The sequence below is a fragment of the Amblyraja radiata genome, chromosome 1 (assembly GCF_010909765.2).
Source record: "Amblyraja radiata isolate CabotCenter1 chromosome 1, sAmbRad1.1.pri, whole genome shotgun sequence".
NCBI classification, from domain to species: Eukaryota; Metazoa; Chordata; class Chondrichthyes; order Rajiformes; family Rajidae; genus Amblyraja; species Amblyraja radiata.
In genome coordinates, this window is record NC_045956.1 from 70106578 (window position 1) to 70128576 (window position 21999).

A 21999-nucleotide genomic window follows, 5' to 3' on the forward strand; every position below is an offset into this window, starting at 1 on the left:
CAGCACAGAAAGAGGCTTTTTGGCCCACCAAATCCATGACAACCAGCAATCCATGAACACTGTCCTACACGCACTAGGTACAATCTATAATTTTACCAAGCCAATTAGCCAGTACGTCTTTGGAGTGTGGGAGGACACTGGAGCTCTCAGAGAAAACCCACGCAGGTCATGGGGAGAAGGTACAAACTCCATACAGACAGTGTCTGTAGTCAGGATTGAACCCGGGTCTTTGGCGCTGTCAGGCAACAACTCCTACCACTGTGCCACCATTCTGCCCATTGGTCTCAAGGGCAGACCTTCAGAGTGGAGAGCAGGAGGTTGCAGGGATCCTGTGCTGAATCCATGATATGATACCTGCTGCTGACCTATCACCGTGCCTTCTCTGCTTCCACATCAGGATACTGATACTCGTCAAAAGGGGACGCAAACCTTTCAGCACCTAGCACTACACCCTGGGTGAGGACACCAGAATTGGCTGCAATGTTTGATAGTCAGGACTTCATTCTATCAATTCTTTCTGTGCTGCTCTCAATCCCAAACTCCAAGTAATTTGTTTGGATTGTTCCTTTAAGTTTGGGAATTGAAGTCGACTCACGGGTTTCCTTCATGTCCGTTCTCTCTAACAGGTGCGAAAATGTGGATGTGCATTGTCAACGTAGTGGCTGGGCAAAATCAACAATGCAATTACTTCCTGCTTTCCCACACACTGCCAGAATCCCCCCTTGCACCTTTTGTGTTATGATATTAACATCCAGCCCAATGTTTCCACATTATAACTGTTTACAAGTGGTAAACAGGAACTTTTGTATTTCCTGAACTCGTTTAACTGACATAATCAACTGTACCAAAATATATTTTTCATTGCAATTTTGAAAGAAGCAGAATATGAAATATAAGAACGTTTTCTTTTGAACGAACGCACACACACCCCCATCCACATTAACGGGACGGAGGTGGAACGTGTTTCTAGCTTCAGGTTCCTGGGAGTCAACATCTCCGATGACCTCTCTTGGACCCACAATACCTCAACTCTGATCAAGAAGGCTCACCAGCGTCTCTTCTTCCTGAGGAGACTGAAGAAGGTCCATCTGTCTCCTCAGATCCTGGTGAACATCTACCGCTGCACCATCGAGAGCATCCTTACCAACTGTATCACAGTATGGTATGGCAACTGCTCTGTCTCCGACCGGAAGGCATTGCAGAGGGTGGTGAAAATTGCCCAATGCATCACCGGTTCCTCGCTCCCCTCCATTGAGTCTGTCCAAAGCAAGTGTTGTCTGCGGAGGGCGCTCAGCATCGCCAAGGACTGCTCTCACCCCAACCATGGACTGTTTACCCTCCTACCATCCGGGAGGCGCTACAGGTCTCTCCGTTGCCGAACCAGCAGGTCCAGGAACAGCTTCTTCCCGGCGGCTGTCACTCTACTCAACAACGTACCTCGGTGATTGCCAATCACCCCCCCCCGGACACTTATTATTATTTATTCAAATCATTTGCTATGTCGCTCTTCCAGGGAGATGCTAAATGCATTTCGTTGTCTCTGTACTGTACACTGACAATGACAATTAAAATTGAATCTGAATCTGAATCTAATCGCTGTTTCCATTAAATGCAAAAGCATAAATGGAGCCTATTAAGTAAATTTACCAGATCCCTTGATCCCAGTGGAGAGTTGCGGTCGGGTCAAAGAATCAGTAATAATGATGTTGTCCTATCAATATTTTTAACACCCTTCAGGCATAGTAGCTTACTGACAACATGTGTTAATGGAATAGTGTTTCCACACTGACACGTCAGGATGTTTCAATAGTATGTTAGAGTAGGAAAATGATGCCACTAATTGACAATCCAGAAGTGTTACTGCATTGCCTTCAGGACTATGTTTTTTTTTTAAGGTTTCTCCTGCCCTTCATGTGAACAAACTACATAAATCTAATGTTACTGTTATAACACTAGTTATGAATACCTCCTCTCTATTGTCCTTGTTATCAAAGACTCCAATCCACGTACGTCTTCAATCTTAGCACCATTTACCTTGCTGGGATGAATAAAACTGATCTATGTGACACTTTCTTGTAAATTATCCCAGTACCATTCTCATGAACAGTGACGAGAATACTTGAAGCACATAGCGGGTCTGGCAACATTAGTGGTGAGAGAAACAGAGTGGGTGCTTCACATCAGAACTGGAAAAGTGAAAAGACAAAGTAGTTGAGTTGCAGAAAAGGACACTGGTTGTGGTCAAGGTAACAAAAAAACAAGTGCTGGAGGAACTCAACAGCATCAGTGGGGGTAATGGATAGGTGACATTTCTGGTTGGGACCCTTCTTCAGACTGACCCAAAATGTCCATCTCCACCCCAGATGCTGTCTGACCTGTTAGGTTCCTCCAGCACTTTTTTTGCACAAGATTGCAGCATCTACAATTTTGTTTTGTTTCTTCATTGCGAAGGTGACAATTCTTTTTTTTTTTTAAAGAAGTTAGTCAGAAAACAAAAGAAAAACTGCGAGAGAGAATCCATTAAAAAAAATCCTATTGATAATGGGCTTATTAGAAAAAAGCATTTGTAGTTAGAGAACTACTGTCAGTCCCATAACCTATGATTAATCCAATTTTAAGTAACAAACTAAAAGAAAATGTTGTCCCAGAGCTTTAAATCCCCTACAATGTTAATGCATCACTCTGCTGAAGTTCGGGTCTCCAGGCCTGAGCATGTGGTTATGTCTTCCACTCCGTTGTATGGGCTGCATTGATAGGCTCTTGGTATGAGTTTATTATTGTCACATGTACCAAGATATAGCGAAGAAACTGTTTTGCGTGCTATCCAGCCAGATCTTAACATACACAAGTCTAGTCACATCATATGTAGGTACAACAGTTAGTGCAAAAGAGAAAATAAACAAAATTTCAAAATATTTTTGCAGCCGCAGAGAGAGCAGATAAAAAAGTGCAAGAGCCACAACAAGGTAGATTGGGAGATCAGGAATGCATCCTTGGCATATGAGATGTCCATTCAAGAGTCTGATAACAAGAAAGAAGCTGTTCTTCAATCAGGTGTTACGTTCTTTCAAGATTTTGTATATTTTGCCCAACGGGAGGGCAGTGAATTGACAATGACCACAGTGCGAGAGGTCCTTGATTATATTGGCTACTTTCCCAAGGCAACATGAAGCGTAGATGGAATTGATAGAGGGAGATTGATTTGTGTGATGCGCTGGGCTGCATTTGGCAAACCAGGATGTGATACTTCCTGATCAGCTGCTTTCTGCAGTGCATCTGTAGAAATTGGTAAGAGGCGTTGAAGACCTACTAAATTTCCAGTTTTCTGAGGAAGTAAAAACATTGGTATGCTTTCTTGTCTGTAGTGTCAATGTGGTTGTACCAGGACAAATTATTGGTGATATTTATACCTAGGAACTTGAAACATTCAACCATCACCACACTGGCACCATTGATACAAAATGGGATGTGTACTCCATCCTACTTCCTGAGGTCAATGACTCACTCCATTGTTTTGCTGTCATTGAGGGAGAGGTTTGATGTTCTGACACCAAGTTACTAAGTCCTCTATCTCCTTCCTGTACTGTTTGAGTTCTGGCCCACCACAGTGGTGTTGCCTGCAAACCTGTAAATGGAGTTAGAGCAGAATTTGGTCACAAAGTTGAGAGTGTACAGGGAGCATAGTATGAGACTGAGAGCGGGTCCTTGCAGGTTGCCGGTGTTGAGAGACCTTCAAAGACTTCCCATCTCTCCAATGCAAAATCTTCCCCGTGCTTGTGCCGGGTTGTGCCTGCCACATAAGAGGCTCCATTCAAACATGAATTGCAAAGTCTAATTATACAGAAAGCCGTTTTCACTGGAGCTTCTGCCACTCTTTGTGCTCATTTGTTGAATCGTTTATTTGAATTTATTATTGTCACATGTACCAAGGTACACTTTGTTTTGCAAGGCTATCCAAACAGATCAGATACATAATATACATAAATACAATCGTCAAACTCAAGTACAATAGATAGCGTAAATGGAAAGATACAGAAAGGAGAATATAGTTCTCAGCATTAGAGCGCATTGACAAAGTCCACAATGGGGTACAGGTGAATCAAACCCTAGCGTTTGGAAGGACCATTTAGAAGCCTGATAAAAAAGGGGAAGAAGCAGTTCCTGAATCTGGTGGTGTGCACTTTCAAGCTCTTGTACCTTCTGCTGGATGGGAGCAGGAGGAAGAAGAGGAATGACCAAGATGGGACAGATCATTGATTATCAATGCTGCTTTTGTGAGGCAGTGTGGTTATTAGTGTTAGATGTGAAGATTGCTATTGGTAAATATTGCATGATTTGTATCATTATATACTCTTTGCACCATAATAACACACTAACATTTGATAATCTTGCTATTACAATTGAACTACAAGTACAGGAGAAGAATTTCCCTCCTTTGATTAGAACCAGATCTGTGCATCTTACAAATAAAAAATAAGCTTCAAGATATGCTGGCTATAAGTATAATAAATAAATAATGATATGTTTGTTTACAAAATAATGTACCAGTAAAACAGTTGGCTTGTACAAATATAATTTTAATAATTTCATTTACAGGTTGGAACTCGTGGGACCATAAAAGATTGCCCTTGCTTCAATATTGGCAGGGATGTTAATAGTCTACGTAATGCGATAGTAGGATTGGGTAAGCAATGGTTAAATGTGAATTTGCACTTTAAAGTGGCACTGAAGTAATGCCTGCATTAAATTTTTTGCTCTTTGCATTTATCACTATTAACATGGGAACATACTTATTAAAATTTTAATTATTCCCTTTGTAGATCTTGCTCTTATCATAAACTGATAATTTAAAACAATGAGTGTGATAGATGCATTGAATAGTATAGAAGGTAAATGTTGATGAAAATTGTTCTCAAATCTATCGTCTCTTGGAGAGTGAGAATGTGGAGCACTCCATCCTTTGGACTGGTTGCTGCAAATGCTATGGATATGTTTGAAGTCAAACTGGATACACATTTGTTGTTTTGAACATATGGGAAAGGGCTTATAGGTATTATAAACACTAATCCTGGACATGCAAGATCAGTAAGGTCAGCTATTAATTCAACAGAAATGTTCATGTAGATAGTTACCATTGCCGTATCTTTCATGGGCTGATGCTCATTCCCATTTAAGCCCATTTTTTCAGCTACATCAATCATCCATTGAAGTTATGTTGAGTGATCAAAGAAATACTGCTAATGGGAGATAAACATCCATCTCCCTTTATATTTACTTTTTCTAGAAATTTAATTCATATCATTGAATCAGTTTATTATGCCAGATGTACACATTATAACAAATGCAGTAATCTTCTGGAGATGCTCACTTTGCTTAGTTTAGTTTAGAGAAATAGAGAAACTGGCCCTTCACCACACAGAGTCCATGCCAGCCAGCGGTCCCCGTACACTGGCACTATCCTACACAAACTAGGGATCATTTACAACGTTACCAAAGCCAATTAACCTACAAAACTGTACGTCTTTGGTGGGTGGGAGGAAACCAGAGCACCTGGAGAAAACCCATGACAGGGAGAAAATCATGGGGAGAATGTACAAACTCTGTACAGACAGCACCCATGGTCAGGATCGAGCCCAGGACACTGGCACTGTAAGGCATCAACTCTACCACTGCACCACCATGCTGCCCACTTTGTGGCAATTTCTCTGCAGTTTCAAGTATTGTGAATATAATTGTTAAAATGTGTCTTAAAATACAGAATCTCATTCTCATCAAAACAAAAATACAATAATTTATTTGACCAGTCTTTCGTGCAACGTTAATTGTACTTAGGGGAGTCTGCATCAGACCTCTCTTTCTAAATTGCATTGATGATATCCTGCTGGGATCTTCCTCTTATTGGGCATTCAGATTTATAGTGAATCCTAATCTAATTTGGTGACAAATCTTTCCATAGGTTCAGTGTCTGATCACTGAGTCCCACTATATCATTTGCAGCAATAGGCAGTCTGAACAAGGATCTCGACCAAAACGTCTCCTATTCGTGTTCTCCAGAGATGCTTTCTGACCCGCTGAGTTACTCCAGCACTTTGTGTCCTTTTCGCAATCTTTCATTGATTGTGGATAATAGACAAAAAATACAGAAATACAGAAAATCATTACAGAAATACAGAAAAATACAGAATACAGAAAATCTTTTCTAATCTGTGAACCATTTCAAAAGTCAGGAATAAAGCTAGGCATAAAGTCAGCACTGAGAGGTTCTATGTGGAAATATATATATATCAAGTCCGATGTATATGTTCCATATGAGACCATTGATTATTGAACTGCTGAATATACAGAAGTAATAACATTGAATAGTAACACTAACTGGCTTAACTGGATACGTTACATCCAAAAACATTTGAAAGCTTGTAATGTTCTAATAAATGCAGAACCAAGGCTGTACCAAGTGGCTCTCAAGATCAACAGCGCCTGGTTCCATAATTACCCACTTTCTTCACGTCCTCACCTCGAACTCTGACATTCTCACAGTTCACCAATAATTAGGAGATACATGGTAAATTTAATTATAAATTCAAAATAATGTTTTCCTTCTCAATGTCATGCTGGCAAGGAAAGAAGTGCTATTGACTAATATGTATTTCATAATGAGGAAGAAGATATCCTACAGTTATATTAATGTGTCTTACTGCACTACATTCCTCATTTCATGGGCGGAGAAAACTGGCCAGTTTGCAATTGTAGAATTTTGCCGTAAAATACAAAATGGATTGGTGATATTTAGTTGAGCTACTTGTAGGTTCCACGTTTTAATTTCCTTTTTTAACTGGCTTTCACATTAATTGTCTTTACTTTGCACTGAACGTTATTCCCTTATCATGTAGCTATACACTGTAGATGGCTAGATCATAATCATGTATTGTTTTTCTGCTGACTAAATAGCACACAACAAAAGCTTTTCACTGTATCTCGGTACATGTGACTATAAACTAAACTGAACTACTGAACTAGGAATATTTCTCTAGAACTACATGTTCTTTAACTTCTGCCCATACATATAAAATTCAATCACTTGTACTGTGAAGCTGATTTTCTTTTTTTTTTCAATTTTATTTTAGGAACTAACGAGAAAGTAATCATTGAAATCCTGACACACAGAAGCAACTGGCAACGCCAAATGATCTGCAAAGATTATAAGGGAACCTGTGGTCGTGTGCGTATTAACATTCAGGCTATTTAGATAGGCCATCAGTTAATGGTTAAGTTTTGGCTTCATGGCTGGACATTTGACATGAAAATAATACATACAGATCAATGGTCACTATGGTCAGTGGTTGAAGTATTGTATTTGGCCAAAACAAAATTTATTTTTCTGTAGTAAGGTTATTTTTTTTACCTTCCCTTTATATTAGAAACATTATCCATCATTTCTGACAATGACACTGCACTAACAAGGATGTGAAGGTCTCCAGTCAAGAACTAAGATGATTGTCGTTATTTTGCCACTTGTTCATAGTTCTTGCCCCTTAATTCAACTTGGGACCAGTTCATAACATTATAACACAAAATCATGCGAGGAATAGATCGGGTAAATGCACAGAGTCTCTTGCCCAAAGTAGGGGAATCATGGACCAGAGGACATAGGTTCAAGGTGAAGGGGAAAAGATTTAATAGGAATCCGAAGGGTAACCTTTTCACACAAAGTGTGGTGGGTGTATGGAACAAGCTGCCAGAGGAGGTAGTTGAGGCTGGGACTATCCCATCATTTAAGAAACAGTTAGACAGGTACATGAATAGGACAGGTTTGGAGGGGTATGGACCAAGTACAGGCAGGTGGGATTAGTGTAGCTGGGACATTGATGGTCGGTGTGGGCAAGTTGGGCCGAAGGGCCTGTTTCCACACTGTATCACTCTGTGACTATAGCTACATCTGTAAAGTTACCATAATGGTGAATCAAACACATATACTTATGCTCTCTGGTAAATCCACTGACAACCCATCCAACCCAATTAGTAATTATATTGTTTTAAAAATACACTATTTGAGCTTGCTAAAATTCTTTTCCTTCAAATGTCTGATTTGCTAGTATATTTTCTGCTATTTACCACCAACATTTTTAATGATGGATTAAACTCATCAGGGGTTATTTTGGGAACTAGCATGAAAGGAAATGGGGGTGTTGGGGAAGGGGGAGTGGGAGTTCATTGTGATGGTCAAAATGGACAAGTGATACACACCTCAATCTAAATACAGAAAACAATTTTATAGTGCAGGTTTTCTGTGCCTATATTTTGGTTCCAGAGAACCATGTGAAATTTAGTGTAATATTTAATTTAAAATATTAAAATAAGGGATATAAAACAAATGCGACACGTGGTAAATATGCACTAGCGATAAATGTGTCTTCATGCTAAATGGTTGTGTTGGTTGGCCCTTGTGCTCCTCTAACTCTCCTCCTAACATTCACTCCAACTGACTCCACAAGCCAAATCTTGTTTACTGCCAGCAAAGACCAACCCCTCTGCTCTACCCAGCCCCACCAGGACCCCACAGTGTGAGAGCAATAAATGTTCAAAGAATCTGAGATGGGTTTATGGTCTGCATTTTCTTTGTTTTCTTTGAAATATTCAGCACTGGCAACATAAAAGCCAGAATTGTGTTAGGGAAGTCTGATGTTAACAAGTTATTTCGGTCTGAACCATTTCCAAAGGGACCAGATGTTTTAGCAGAAAAGTTTAACTTCCAGGTGTATGGTTATTTGATTGCACAAAGCAACTGATCATGAACATGCCAGCAAAGGTAGCCTCAGGATGTTTACACTTGTTCAAACAGAGCAGAAAGCAAAACTGAACCAAGAATTATTATGCTTTTATCATGTTGTAACACAACAATGTTTTAAATCAATTGGTAGTATTTTTTTAATTAATGAAGAATTCGATGTTGCTTGGCCATAAACTAGCAACTTAGATTACCTACTTATTAAAATTGCCCTATGTTCATTTCCATTAATTTGCCTTTAACATAGCAATTTATCTGTGATGTGTCTGGTCAATTGAATAACAAATATTCTTGATGAATGGGGGAGGTAGGGAGTTCAGTTGAGACAGCTATGGGCAATGTTTGTTCCTCAAACAATGCACTCAGTTTATGAATTGATAATTTATTTATTTGCTGCGCTTGCCCACAAGAAAACAGTGTTGACATGAAGAGTTGATTAGTTGCGATGTGCTTTAGATGAGCTGAGAATGTGAACAATGGTACATAGTCAGTCACAAACAAATAGGAAGCACATGTAAGCTTTAGGAAGCTGAACTTAGACAGGATATTTGAGGATTATAAAGGGAGGAGGAGATAACTTAAATGTGGAATCAGGAGGACTAAACAGGGCCATGAAATATCCTTTGGGTGTAGGATTAAAAAGAATCTCAGGGTATTTTCCGAATACATGAAAAACAGGAGGGGAACTAGGCAAAGGGTAGTCACAAGGAACCACAGATGCTGGTTTACTAACAAAGCCGAAGTGCTGGAGTAACTGAGCAGGTCAGGCAGCATGGAGAACATGTGTGGGTGACATTTCTATTGGGAGGGTGGGGGAGGGGAGGGGGGGGGGGTGAAAGCTGGTAAAGAGGTGGTGCAGGACAAAGTCTGATCGGTGGATACAGGTGAGGGTTTTTTTTAGATTGGAAGATGGTTGGATAAAGACCAGAGATGAAAAGAAAAAAAGTGTGAAATAAAGATGAGGAGAGGAGGTGTAAAATGTGAAACCAGATGAAGGAATATAAGGGGAAGGGGATACGGGAAGGCAAAATGGAGAGGCTAGGACCATTCAAGGACAAATGAAGGAATTTATTTCAGGAGCCAGAGGAAATGGGCAAGGTACTAAACGAGTACTATGCATTGGGATTCTCAAAAGTAATGGACATGAGGAATGCAGGACCTGGGGGAGGTATGCTGATATTCAAGGGTGTGTCATTATCAAGAAGAAGGAGGAGGTGCTGGCTCACTTGAAGATGTTTAAACTGGGAAAAGTTCTCATAGTCTGACGGGATCGATCCTAATACATTGAACGAGGAGATTGCTAAGGCATTGACGGAGATCTTTGTTTCCCCTCAAACCACACGTGAGGTCCCAGAGGACTGGAGAGAATACAATGTTGTTTCTCTGTTTGAGTACGGAAGTAGAGATAAACCTGGAAATTATAGGCTGATGAGCCTCGCGTCAGTGACAGGGAAGCTACTGGAGAAGATGCTTTGGGATAGGATTTGGATGCATTTGAAAGAGAATGGGCTAATTAGGGACAGAGTGCATGCCTTTGTCTGCGGCAAGTGTTTTATTGAATTTTTTGAGGAGGCATTGAAATGGGGCAGTGGTTGTTATGTCCAGGGACTTTAATAACATTTTCAACAAGATCCAGAAGATCAATTCACATGTGATCCATACAGATTGAATTCAAAATTGGTTTGGCGATAGAAGAGTGGGTGTTATTCTGATTGGTGACCAGTGGTGTTCTGCAAGAATCAGTGCTGGAATCTATATTGCTTTTGATTATATATAAATTATTGCAAAATGAAAATGTAGGTGGGATGATTAGTAAGAGTGCAGAAGACACAGAAATTGGTGGAGTTGTCGGTAATTAGGAACGTTGTCAGCAGGACATGGATTAATTGGAAATTTGAATAGAGAAATGGCAATTGCAGTTTAATCCAGACGTGTGAGGTGTTGCATATCGCAAAGTCAAATGTAAGAGGGAAGAATATGGTAAAAGGCAGAACACTTCAGAATATTGATGTACAGAGGGATCTTGGAGTGCAAGTCCATAACACCCTGAAAGTGGAAAACGAAAGAGTTGAAAATAAGGTGGGTTATTGGGTGTAAAAGTTTGGAAGTTACAATTTATGTACAGTTTACAATCCATCCCATTACAGGAAGGATATGGAGTCTTTGGAAAGGGTGGAAATGAGGTTCATCAGAATGTTGCCTAGATATGAGAGTATTCGCTGCAAAGAGCTATTGGACAAAGTTGGATTGTTTTCTCAGGAGTGTCAGAGGCTGAGGGACAACCTGATAAATGTATACAAAGTTATGAGAGGGATGGATAGGGTCGATAATCTGTTTTTATTTATACAGTATCAAATAGTAAAGGGCATAGCTTTAATTGGACAGGGTGGAAGTTTAAAAGAAGGAATGAGGCAAGATTTTTACACACAAAATTAGAGGTGCCTAGAAAGCACTGCCAGGAGAAATGGTGGAAACAGATAAGGTGGCAACATTGGAGGCATTTAGACAGCCACATAAACAGAGGGGGATTGAGGGATACAAAACATTTGCAGGCAGATTAAAATTTAATGTTTGCTGTGCAATTTAAATTGGCTTCATAGTCAGCACAGACATTATGAGCCAAAGGATCTGCTCCTGTGCTGGACTGCTTTATATAAATGCAGTGTGGGATATCGGGGCACATGAAATACTGTCACTGGTAGCCGTAGAATTAGTAGTAGAGTAATTAAGTTTAAAATGGCCACAGTTTATTTTGCATTTTTATTTCATTACTGTTTGACTGTTTTTTTTTTTTATTATCAGGAATTGATTGATGATTTAAAAGGTGACATCTCGGGTGACTTTCAAACTGTGATCATTGCTCTGATGACGCCACCAGCAGTATTTGATGCAAAGGAGTTAAAAAGATCAATGGAGGTTGGTTTGATTTTGTTTTGGATGTGAATTTGATTTTCATTCATTCAGAAATCAGATTGTCAATGTATCATTTGTTTCAAAAACTGGATCTGGCACCATCTGTATGAACTGAATAGGAGAAGATCAGCTAGGCCTGTTTTGATAAAAACACATTTATGTCCTCTGCCCTCAGACTTCAGTCATTAACATCTGAGAGTTGTGAGGGATTCCTAAGTGAATTCTTCATAGTGTGATTGCTTCAAATCTTGGCTTACTTGTCTAAATGATAAATGTTAACAAAAGGAGATAAAAAGAATAGTAAATTTGTTCTTCAAATAACTGAACTTAAAAAGAGATGGGTGTTAAGTCAAGAGAATGTCAAGAGTGTTTAATAGAAATATGTACTGACAATGAAACAATGAGAATTTTGCAACAGCTTAACCTATAACGCAATGCACATAGACAAATAATCAAAAACTCAATAAATTAATAACCTTATGCCAGTGCAACAAAAAAACAAAAGTCCATACTGCAACCAAAGACGCAGTCCATAGTTGAACTCTATTACCAACCCTAAATTCCATTAAGTACACAGGTACTTCATTTCCACTAGCAACATCATGCAATATTGAATAGTGAGACTGTCAAGTTCACAATATTTAAAAGCCTGTTTGCAAGTTCCTACTGGAGGAAGTGGTTCATAAAGGAGTTGGAAATCGGAGAAAGACGGGCTTAAATTAATGTGCACCCCAGCAGCCTCTGTTCCAGCCATTCAGAAACATTCAAATGCCACCACTTTGGCATTTTGAATTAGTGCCTGGTTTGGCACTCCCGTTGTTCCATGTACGGGAGTAAGTCAGCAATATAATACATCTCTTACCATTACTAGACTTGGTGAATGACCTGGTTTTCATATGCTGTTTTTTTGCTCTAGTGCCTTCCCATTGCTGTTTTAAATGTTATTGTCCACATTCAAACAAAATGTAGGAACTGAATAATTATAGTTTATCAATAATGATACAATAGCATGTATTAATGTTCAATTTGAAGAATGGTTTCAGTTGTGTTAGTCATTGAGGGATGCAGCAAAGACACAGGGCCCATTCAGTCAATGACCATCAACACTTATTTTGCCTAATCCCTACCCAAGTTGTGTTCCCCTTCACATTCCCATCAACACCCCACCTTCTACCTGCGCCCTGAGGCAATAGGTGTAGGTTTATTATTGTCACAAGTACCGAGGTAAAGCATAATGCTTTGTGTTGTATCCTATCCAAACAGATCAGATAATACAATCCATAAATACAAAGCAAAGGGAAAGATACAGAGTCCAGAATATAGTTCTCAGCATAGTAGTGCATTGTTTCCATAGACAAAGTCCAATGTTCACAATTGTGTAGAGGTGAATCGGACAGCATTCCCAGATGCTCATAACCAGTGTCAATTATCGGTTGTTTTGTGCTGCCATAACATGCCTGAATTTTCAGTGGACTTTGCACGGAAACCAACTTTGAACTGAAGGATGCAGAGGCGAGTTTATCTGGCGGTCATGTTATTGTTCTCAAATGGAGACCAATTGTGTCAATGTTCTGATGGAGGAAGTAATTTATCATCACCCTACTGAAAGCTCAATAACATACTGCAGCTGCAGCTAATAAACTGGGATGTGCCTGGAATAAAATGGGAACCAATATATGTCAATACATGGATGGAAACAAAAATAAGTGACAAATAACTTTAAAGCTAAGTGAGTGTGGCTGCACGTGTAAAAAAGTAGAAAGGAATTGAACACACTGTCTAAATGTTCCAATCTATCGCAGTCTAAAATCGAACCAAATAGGTTTCATTTTGTCCAGGAAAGTTTTCATTTTCCTGGACCCTATGGTTTATTGTGCTTGGGCAAACCAGTATAGCCAAGCTTGGAATATTGGAAAGTCAGCATGTAGAATAGCCTTGCAGTATGATACTTCTATAAGCTTGGGGTGATAAATTGTGAAATGGTAATTTGTGGATTGGCACCTGATCCAACTGGTGAAATGGCAGAGAACTGAAGAGACATTCAGTTGTACCTGTACATTGACTGGATCTGCCTGGACCCAGTACACTTCTTGGACTCACTATTCACAGTTCCTACCCAGCCACATTTTCTCCAGACAAGATGAACCCATGACAGTTTTAGTGCAGAGTGTACTGAAACAGACCATTTGTAAGAGTCGTCAGGTTTTGGCACCATTTTCAAAGTCTCAGCTGCAGCTGTCCATAAAGGCCCGTTGCAGCCATCACATCCATCCGGATCATATCACAAACCATTGTCCCTCTTCTTGCCCGGCCACCTTCAGCCATTGTGCTCCGGGAGCGCCTTCCACAGTTGACCTTGAGGGCACAGAAGGTTCATGTTGCATCTCTAAACTAAACTGAAACTACAAAACATTATTCATAAATTATACATTGAACACATAAAATTTCTAAACTAAAGAGTATGCAGAACAACAAAATCACAATGAGAGATAAACAAGTTTATGGTAGTGCTAGAGATGGCATGTCGTGTTCTATTGTCAAGGTGGGATTAGAGTTGTACAGGTATGTTCAAGAACCAGATTGTTGTAAAAAGTACCTGTTCTTGAAACTGGTAGTTGGGACCTTAGGTTTCGGTCCATCCTACCCAATGGTAGCAGTGAGAAGAGGGCAGGGGTTGGATGGTGGGTATCCTCGATGATAGTTACCGGCTGTGCCTCATGTGGATGCTTTCCATGGAGGGGAGGGTGTGCCAGTGATGGACCTGTGTGTTGGAATTGCCATACCAGGCCATGATGTAATCAGTTCTACTTTCCACAGTATATCAGCAAAGGTTTGTTAGACTATTCACAGACATAACAAATCATTTGAAATTTGTAAGAAAGTAAGGCACTGGCACTCCTTCTGCCTCCTTCTTGATTACATCTATTTGCTGGGCACAGGACAGATTTCCAAGATGTTAACACTCAGGAACTTGAAGCTGTAACTCGCAAAGTATCTAATTATGGTGAATTTATGTGTTATGGAACAGAAGTAACTGAGGAAGGTCACCGTGCTCTTCTTGAGCACCGGTAGAATAGATGCCCTTTTCAAACAGGTGGGAACCTTATACCGTAGAAGCAAGAGGTTAAAGATGCCCTTGAATACTCCAGCTAGGACCATACAGGTCTTTACTATTCGGCCAGGTATGCCGTATGAATTGGATGCTTTACATGGATTAAATTGCATTTTGGAGGAAATCTGAGGATAAAGAAATTGCCTCAGAAGTAATGGGGTTCACTATATTTACAAGGAACCTGGACAACAGCAGAAAGAGTTGTAATTACTCAGCTACATGGATGCAGATCTTGGTAGTTGGACTGACACAGATGCTCTGTTGGTGAACTGTTCTCCTTTTGTGCCAGAATTTTCAATGATTCCATTAACTACTTTTTTAAGCTCTCGAGCAAATATTCTTACTCAATTTTATTTTTCTTATCCACTTTATGATTCTCAGTAACGTTCGAGTTTTTATTTCCACTGTAAACATTGAGCGCTTTGATGAAATCTTAGACTCTCAAACCCGCACAAACCTGCAGACTTTAATTTATAATTTTGCAGACACCTGCTTTACTGACACTTGGATTTCTGCCACACAAGATTACACAGCAGTTGAAGATTTTGCCAATTCTTGTAAACATTGCAGAGATCAAAGAAACTGAAAAATAGGTGCACGAGTAGGCCATTCGGCCCTTCGAGCTAGCACCGCCTTTCAATATGATCATGGCTGATCATCTAAAATCAGTACCCTGTTCCTGCTTTTTCCCCATACCCTTGATTCTTTTAGTCCCAAGAGCTAAATTGAAAACATCCAGTGAATTGGCCTCCACTGCCTTCCTTTGCAGAGAATTCCACAGGTTCACAACTCTCTGGGTGAAAAGGTTTTTCCTCATCTCAGTCCTTGGGACAGGGATAATGAAGAAAAGATACATAGAAATAGAGTTAACCTCAACTTGACATCTTTTCTAAAATTTCCTTTAATTTAATTTTTTAGGGTCCTGGCACAAATGAAAATGTTTTGATTGAAATCCTCGCTTCAAGAACCAACCAGCAATTAAGAGAAATAAGGGACGCCTACCAAGGAGGTTGATATTTGTTTTCATTGCATTCAGTACTTAAAAAGAGCCTGCGTTTTCCCAATTCAGGGTTCAACAAATATTTCTGTGCTTTTAATTTTATTTGGAATCCACGTTAGAAGATGAGCTGGAATTGTATAAACTTAATCAGTAGATTCAGTAGTTGTGACAGTAATCATTGCAAATGCTTCAAAAAGTACCCCATTAATACATTGATTAAACTGATAGTGTGATTAAAATATATCATCAATTTATCATCCTCCTGCAGATTTTTCCTAACAGATTAACAACTAAAATCAATGTTCTATAGAGCTCCTGGAACAATAAAATATACTAGTTGCTGTCTGATGCTAATTAGGTAATTGGGTAACTCCACCAGCTTGTTCCCATTTACAGTGAGAATATTATTGATCAACTAGACCAAGTTGGACGGACCCGTTGGGTCCCTGTCATGCGGGAGGCCTGGTCCTCCAACACACCGCATTCCCCAACGCAATATCCACCACTCACCCATAGCCCCCACAGGAGGCCTGGTCCACCAACGCAACCTATTCCCCAATGCAATATTCCAACACTCACTGTTTCCCCAACGCAATATTCCACTACTCACCCATAGCCCCTAACTGCGCAGGGGGGTGGGGGGCTCATTTCCCCTTGTCCCCCAGCACTCCCTCCCCCTCCTCTTCACCCTCCCTCTTTTTAAACTTTAAAAATGTGACTTTTCACTTTAAAAATCCAATTGCTGCCAGGACTCAGTGTCCTGTGATTTGCAACATTGTAACTGGCAGGGCCAGCAAGTGCAATTGGATTTTTTATAGTGGAAAGTTAAGTCGGTAGTTTATATAAATGAGATCCCATTGTGACGTCATAGCTGCTAACTGCCACTGTAACTTGAACTGATTTTTCTCAAACTGGATTTTGTAAAGTTTAAAATTGTCAATAACTTGTAAAATATACCATCAATCTGAACTAAACTTGATACGACACACCACAGGACAATGGTGAGTAAGGTGGTCCAAACATTGTAGTGCTATTGTGTAATGTTTTGGCATAATTCAGGGCATGACTCACTCACACACAAACATGCATGCAAACAGAGTCACAAAACAAACAAGATGAGAGTTTTAGTAATATATAGATTGTCCGAGTTCATCTTTATGCTTTTTATTATATTTCTTAACTGTAAATAATTATCATTCTCATATTTAGAATCAACATTTGTGCAGCAGAGTGGCACAACCAATAGAACAACTAGCTCAATGTTCCAGTGACACAGGTTCAATTCTAACCTCTGGTGAAGTTTGTGTGGAGATTATACATTCTGCATGTGACTGAGTGGGTTTTCCTCTTGTGTTGCATGCAGGGAATAAAGGGGGATATGGACCATGTGCAGGCAAAGGTGATTCGTTTAACGGCATAATTGTCAGCAGGGACTTTGTGGGCTGAAGGGCAGATTCCTGTGCTAGATATTCTATCTTCTATGCTCCAGTTTCCCCCCTTATCTCAAAAATTAGCAAATTGTTAGGTTAATTGGTTACTGTAATTTGCCCCTTGTTTAGTTAAGTGGTAATCGGAAGGGAAGGAGCAGGGAGCAGTTGATGGAAATGTGGGGAGAATTGGTTACAGGGGAAATTTATGAGCAATATGATCTGACGTGGACTTGATGGGTTAATTAACTTCCAATACAGTAAGAAATAATTAAATAATGAATAGTTCATATTTGTGCTACCTTTTTCTCTGTAGAATTATTTCCTTGTCTGCTTCTTAAGATTCTGACTCAAATTTTTAAATGTTTCCCCCATGTTTTAGACTTGCCTTTCAGCAGAATTAATATCTTTCAACCGAGCTGAAACATGTATCTCTATATATTAAACTCAGATCAGACCATCTGTTAACCTAAATTCCAGGAAATAGTTTGTTTCATAATTCTTTGGAACTCTCTTTTTCAAAGAGTGAACATAGAACGATACAGCACAATAATAGGCCCTATGGCCCTCAATGTGTGTGTCAAACATGATGTCAAGAGCGGGCATAGACACAAAGTGCTGGAATAACTCAGCGGGTCAGGCAGCAAGGATGGGTGACATTTCGGGTTGGAACCCTTCTTCCTACATTTAACGCCTAGAGCAATTCTTATCTGCCTGCAAGCAATCCATATTGCGTCATTCCCGACATATCCATATACAAAAGTCGCTTGAATTTATTGTATCTGCCTCAACCATCGTCCCAGGCAACGCATTGCATGCACTCAGCACCCTCTTTGTATATTAAAAATAAACCTGCCCTGCACCTCCATTAAACATTGGCCTTCTCGCATTAAGGCTATGCCTTCTGGTATTTGTTTGTTTTTTCAATCTGGGAAGAAGATTCTGACAGTCCAAACTATCTATGGCTCTCATAATTTTATATACCACTACCAGGCCTCCCCAGAACTTACGGCACTTCAGAGAAACAATCTAAGTGTGTCCAACCTCTAAATCTGTCCAAACTTTACCTGTCGCTAATACCCTTGAATCCAAGCATCATTCTGGTAAACCTCAACTGTCCCCTTTTCAAAGCAACCACATCCTTCCTGTAATGGGGCAACCAGTACTGCATGCAATACTGCAAATGTGGCCTAACCAAAATCCTATAAAGCTGCATTATGACTTTCTGACTCTTATAACTCAATGCCTTGACCTATGAAAACAAGCATACTACTGTATACACCTCCTTTACCACTATTTATTTGTGTTGCCACTTTCAGGAAATTATAGGTTTGAACCCCAAGATCCCTTTGAACATCAATGTTGTTAAGGGTCATGCCATTCATTGTATATTTTCCTCTTATATTTGTCCTCCCAAAGTGCAACACTTAATACTTGCTCAAATTAAATTCCATCTGATTTTTATCTGCCCATTTCTGGGGCTGATTTATATTCCATTGTATACTTTCTCAACCTTCCTCACAGTCTATGACTCCATCAATATTATCAGCCATCTACAAACTTACTAACCAAACTGTGTACGTTTATATCCATGTTATTTACATATATCATGAATGGCAGATGTCCCAGCATAGATCCTTGAAGAACTCCACCAGTCAGGGACATCCAAACAGAATATAGTCCTACCACCACAGCACTATATTCTATCAGTAAGCCGTTTCTCAATCCATACGACAAAGTCACTGTTGATCTTAATCTTCTGGATCAGCCGACCATGGGGGACCTTATCAAATGCCTTGCTAAAATCCATGTAGGCAACATCCACCGCCCTACTTTTCATCACCTTCTCAAAACACATGATCAATTTAGTAAGACACCACCTGCCATGCAGACTGCCCTTAACCCATTTTCTTCCAAATGGGAGAAAATCCTATCCTGAGGAATCCTCTCCAATAGCTCCCCTACCACTGATGTGGCCTAGAATTCCCTGGATTCCCTCTACTTCTCTTGGAGCAACATTAGATACTCTCCAGTCCTCTGGGACCTTACCTGTAGCTGGAGAAGACACAAAGGTCTTTGTCGAAGTTCCTGCAATTTCCCCTCTAGCCTCCCTTAATAATTTAGGATAAATCCCTCAGGTCCTGGGGATTTATCCACCTTGAAGCTCTTCAAGACCCCCAAGACCATCTCCTCCTTAATCTCCATCTGCCCTTGCACATTAGTGTTCGCCACATGAATCTTGCTATCCTCCATGTCCTTCTTGGTGAAAAGAAGGTTTTTGGACCTCGCCTACATCCGCAAACTCTGAACATATTTCCCTCCTTTATCCATAAACGGTCCAACCTTCTCCCTATTTAGACCATTCACTTACTCTAAATTAATAATCTGCTTGTATTTCTATCTCTACTTTCTAACAATGTTACTCCCTTTTTATCATTGGCAAGTTTGGAAATTTGGATTGTATCCCACGAACAGAATCATAGAATTGAATTGAATTGAATACATTTTATTAGCCAAATATGTATACATTACAAGGAATTTGCCTTGGTGCTTTGCTTGCAAGTAACAACATGATATACAGTAGATAATGAAAAATGAAACATTATAATTTAAATATGTGAAGAATGAAATAAAATACCAGAGTACAAGGAAGCTACAGACTTTTGGCTGTTGAGTAGAGCTACTGCTCGTGGGAAAAAAGCTGTTTTTATGTCTAGCTTTGACAAGCCGTGGTCGCCTTACAGTGCTTCAAAGAGTTTGTGGCCAAGGTGAGAGGGGTCAGAGGTGATCTTACCCGCTCGCTTCCTGGCCCTTGCAGTTTACAGTTCATTGATGTGGGGAAGGTTGCAGCCAACAACCTTCTCAGCTGATGGAATGTTGGACTGCAGCCTCCGGATGTCATGCTTGGTGGCTGAGCCAAACCAGACCATGATGAAGAAGGTGAGGACAGACTCTATGATGGCAGTATAAAACTGGACCATCATTGCCTGTGGTAGATTGTGTTTACTCAGCTGCCACAGGAAGTACATCCTCTGTTGGGCCTTTTTGACAGCGAAGTCGATGGTCCCTGAAGATGATGGTTCCAAGGAACTTAAATGACTCCACAGATATGACTGTGGTATTGTTGATGGTGAGTGGGGGAGGGGAGGGGGAGCTCTCCTAAAGTCATTAATAAATACAATGAATGACTGAACTCCAAGACAGGTTACAATCGGTTATCCCTATCCTTTTAATCCAGTCTTGAGTAATCAATAATTTGGCTTCAAATTCTGACGTCAATTTTAATTATCAGATTATTTTGAGCAGCAAATGTATTGATTATTTTAATCCCCTCAGATCATATAAACAAATTGAATATTTTATACTGAATGGACCTTTTCCTTTTAGTGATTATGTAGAATATGTACTTGGAGTAAATACACAGCTTTGCTTACTGCTTGGGAAGAGATAATCAGCAATATTGTACCCATATTATATGGGTAATGGCATAAATAATTGCAATCAGTGCAAATTTATGGTTTCACGTGTGCTACACTGAGAAATCTGAACTCTCACTTCCTATTCCTGATCAAGCACTCCTCCTTGGGTTTTGGTAGTTCCACTTCTGCCTGATGAAAACATAAATTGAGTTGATTAGGCAGCAAGCTGTTATAATCTTTCCAGAGTAGAACCATGATATAAAGTGCCCAAGGAAACTGTGATACTCCCCATTGAATTTTCGGAGTGGTGCTCAGGATTTCTCATTTTTAGCGGCACAAAGTAGTAGCATGTTATTAGTCAAATATGAAAATATAATGTTGGGGATTTCCTTGGGTATCTCTGACCAAAAACTAATTCCCATATTCACTATTACCAATGTCACATGTTTGGGGAACTTCAAGAATGTGCCATTACAAATGTAAACCTCCATAATGAAACTAAATTTAATTGAAGCTCAAAGGGACTGGGATTGGGGCCCCAACTTTTTCAAATACGTATAAATTACTTATAACCATATAACCATATAACAATTACAGCGTGGAAACAGGCCATCTCAGCCCTTCTAGTCTGTGCCGAACACTTATTCTCCCCTAGTCCCATCTACCTGCACTCAGACCATAACCCTCCATTCCCTTCCCGTCCATATACCTATCCAATTTATTTTTAAATGATAAAATCGAACCTGCCTCCACCATTTCCACTGGGAGCTCATTCCACACAGCTACCACTCTCTGAGTAAAGAAGTTCCCCCTCATGTTACCCCTAAACTTCTGTCCCTTAATTCTCAAATCATGTCCTCTTGTTTGAATCTTCCCTACTCTCAATGGGAAAAGCTTATCCACGTCAACTCTGTCTATCCCTCTCATCATTTTAAAGACCTCTATCAAGTCCCCCCTTAACCTTCTGCGCTCCAAAGAATAAAGACCTAACTTGTTCAAACTTTCTCTGTAACTTAGTTGCTGAAACCCAGGCAACATTTTGGTAAATCTCATCTGTACTCTTTCTATTTTGTTGACATCTTTCCTATAATTTGGCGACCAAAACTGTACACCATATTCCAGAATTGGCCTCACCAACGCCTTGTACAATTTTAACATGACATCCCAACTTCTATACTCAATGCTCTGATTTATAAAGGCCAGCACACCAAAAGCTTTCTTTACCACCCTATCTACATTCCACCTTCAGGGAACTATGCACAGTTATTCCTAGATCCCTCTGTTCAACTGCATTCCTCAATTTGCTCTCATTTACCATGTACGTCCTATTTTGATTTGTCCTG

General features: G+C 39.9%; 1 protein-coding gene across 2 annotated transcripts in view; it reads left to right on the top strand.

The window, feature by feature from the left end:
- The window catches only part of anxa3 (annexin A3), a 69307-nt gene that overhangs the window by 23069 nt on the left and 24239 nt on the right, over positions 1-21999 (top strand). For both annotated transcript variants that reach the window (XM_033023898.1, XM_033023907.1), the window contains 4 exons: positions 4597-4684; positions 7125-7219; positions 11588-11701; positions 15729-15819. In XM_033023898.1, the coding sequence (XP_032879789.1) occupies positions 4597-4684; positions 7125-7219; positions 11588-11701; positions 15729-15819 (388 nt within the window). The remainder of the gene's footprint in view (positions 1-4596; positions 4685-7124; positions 7220-11587; positions 11702-15728; positions 15820-21999) is intronic.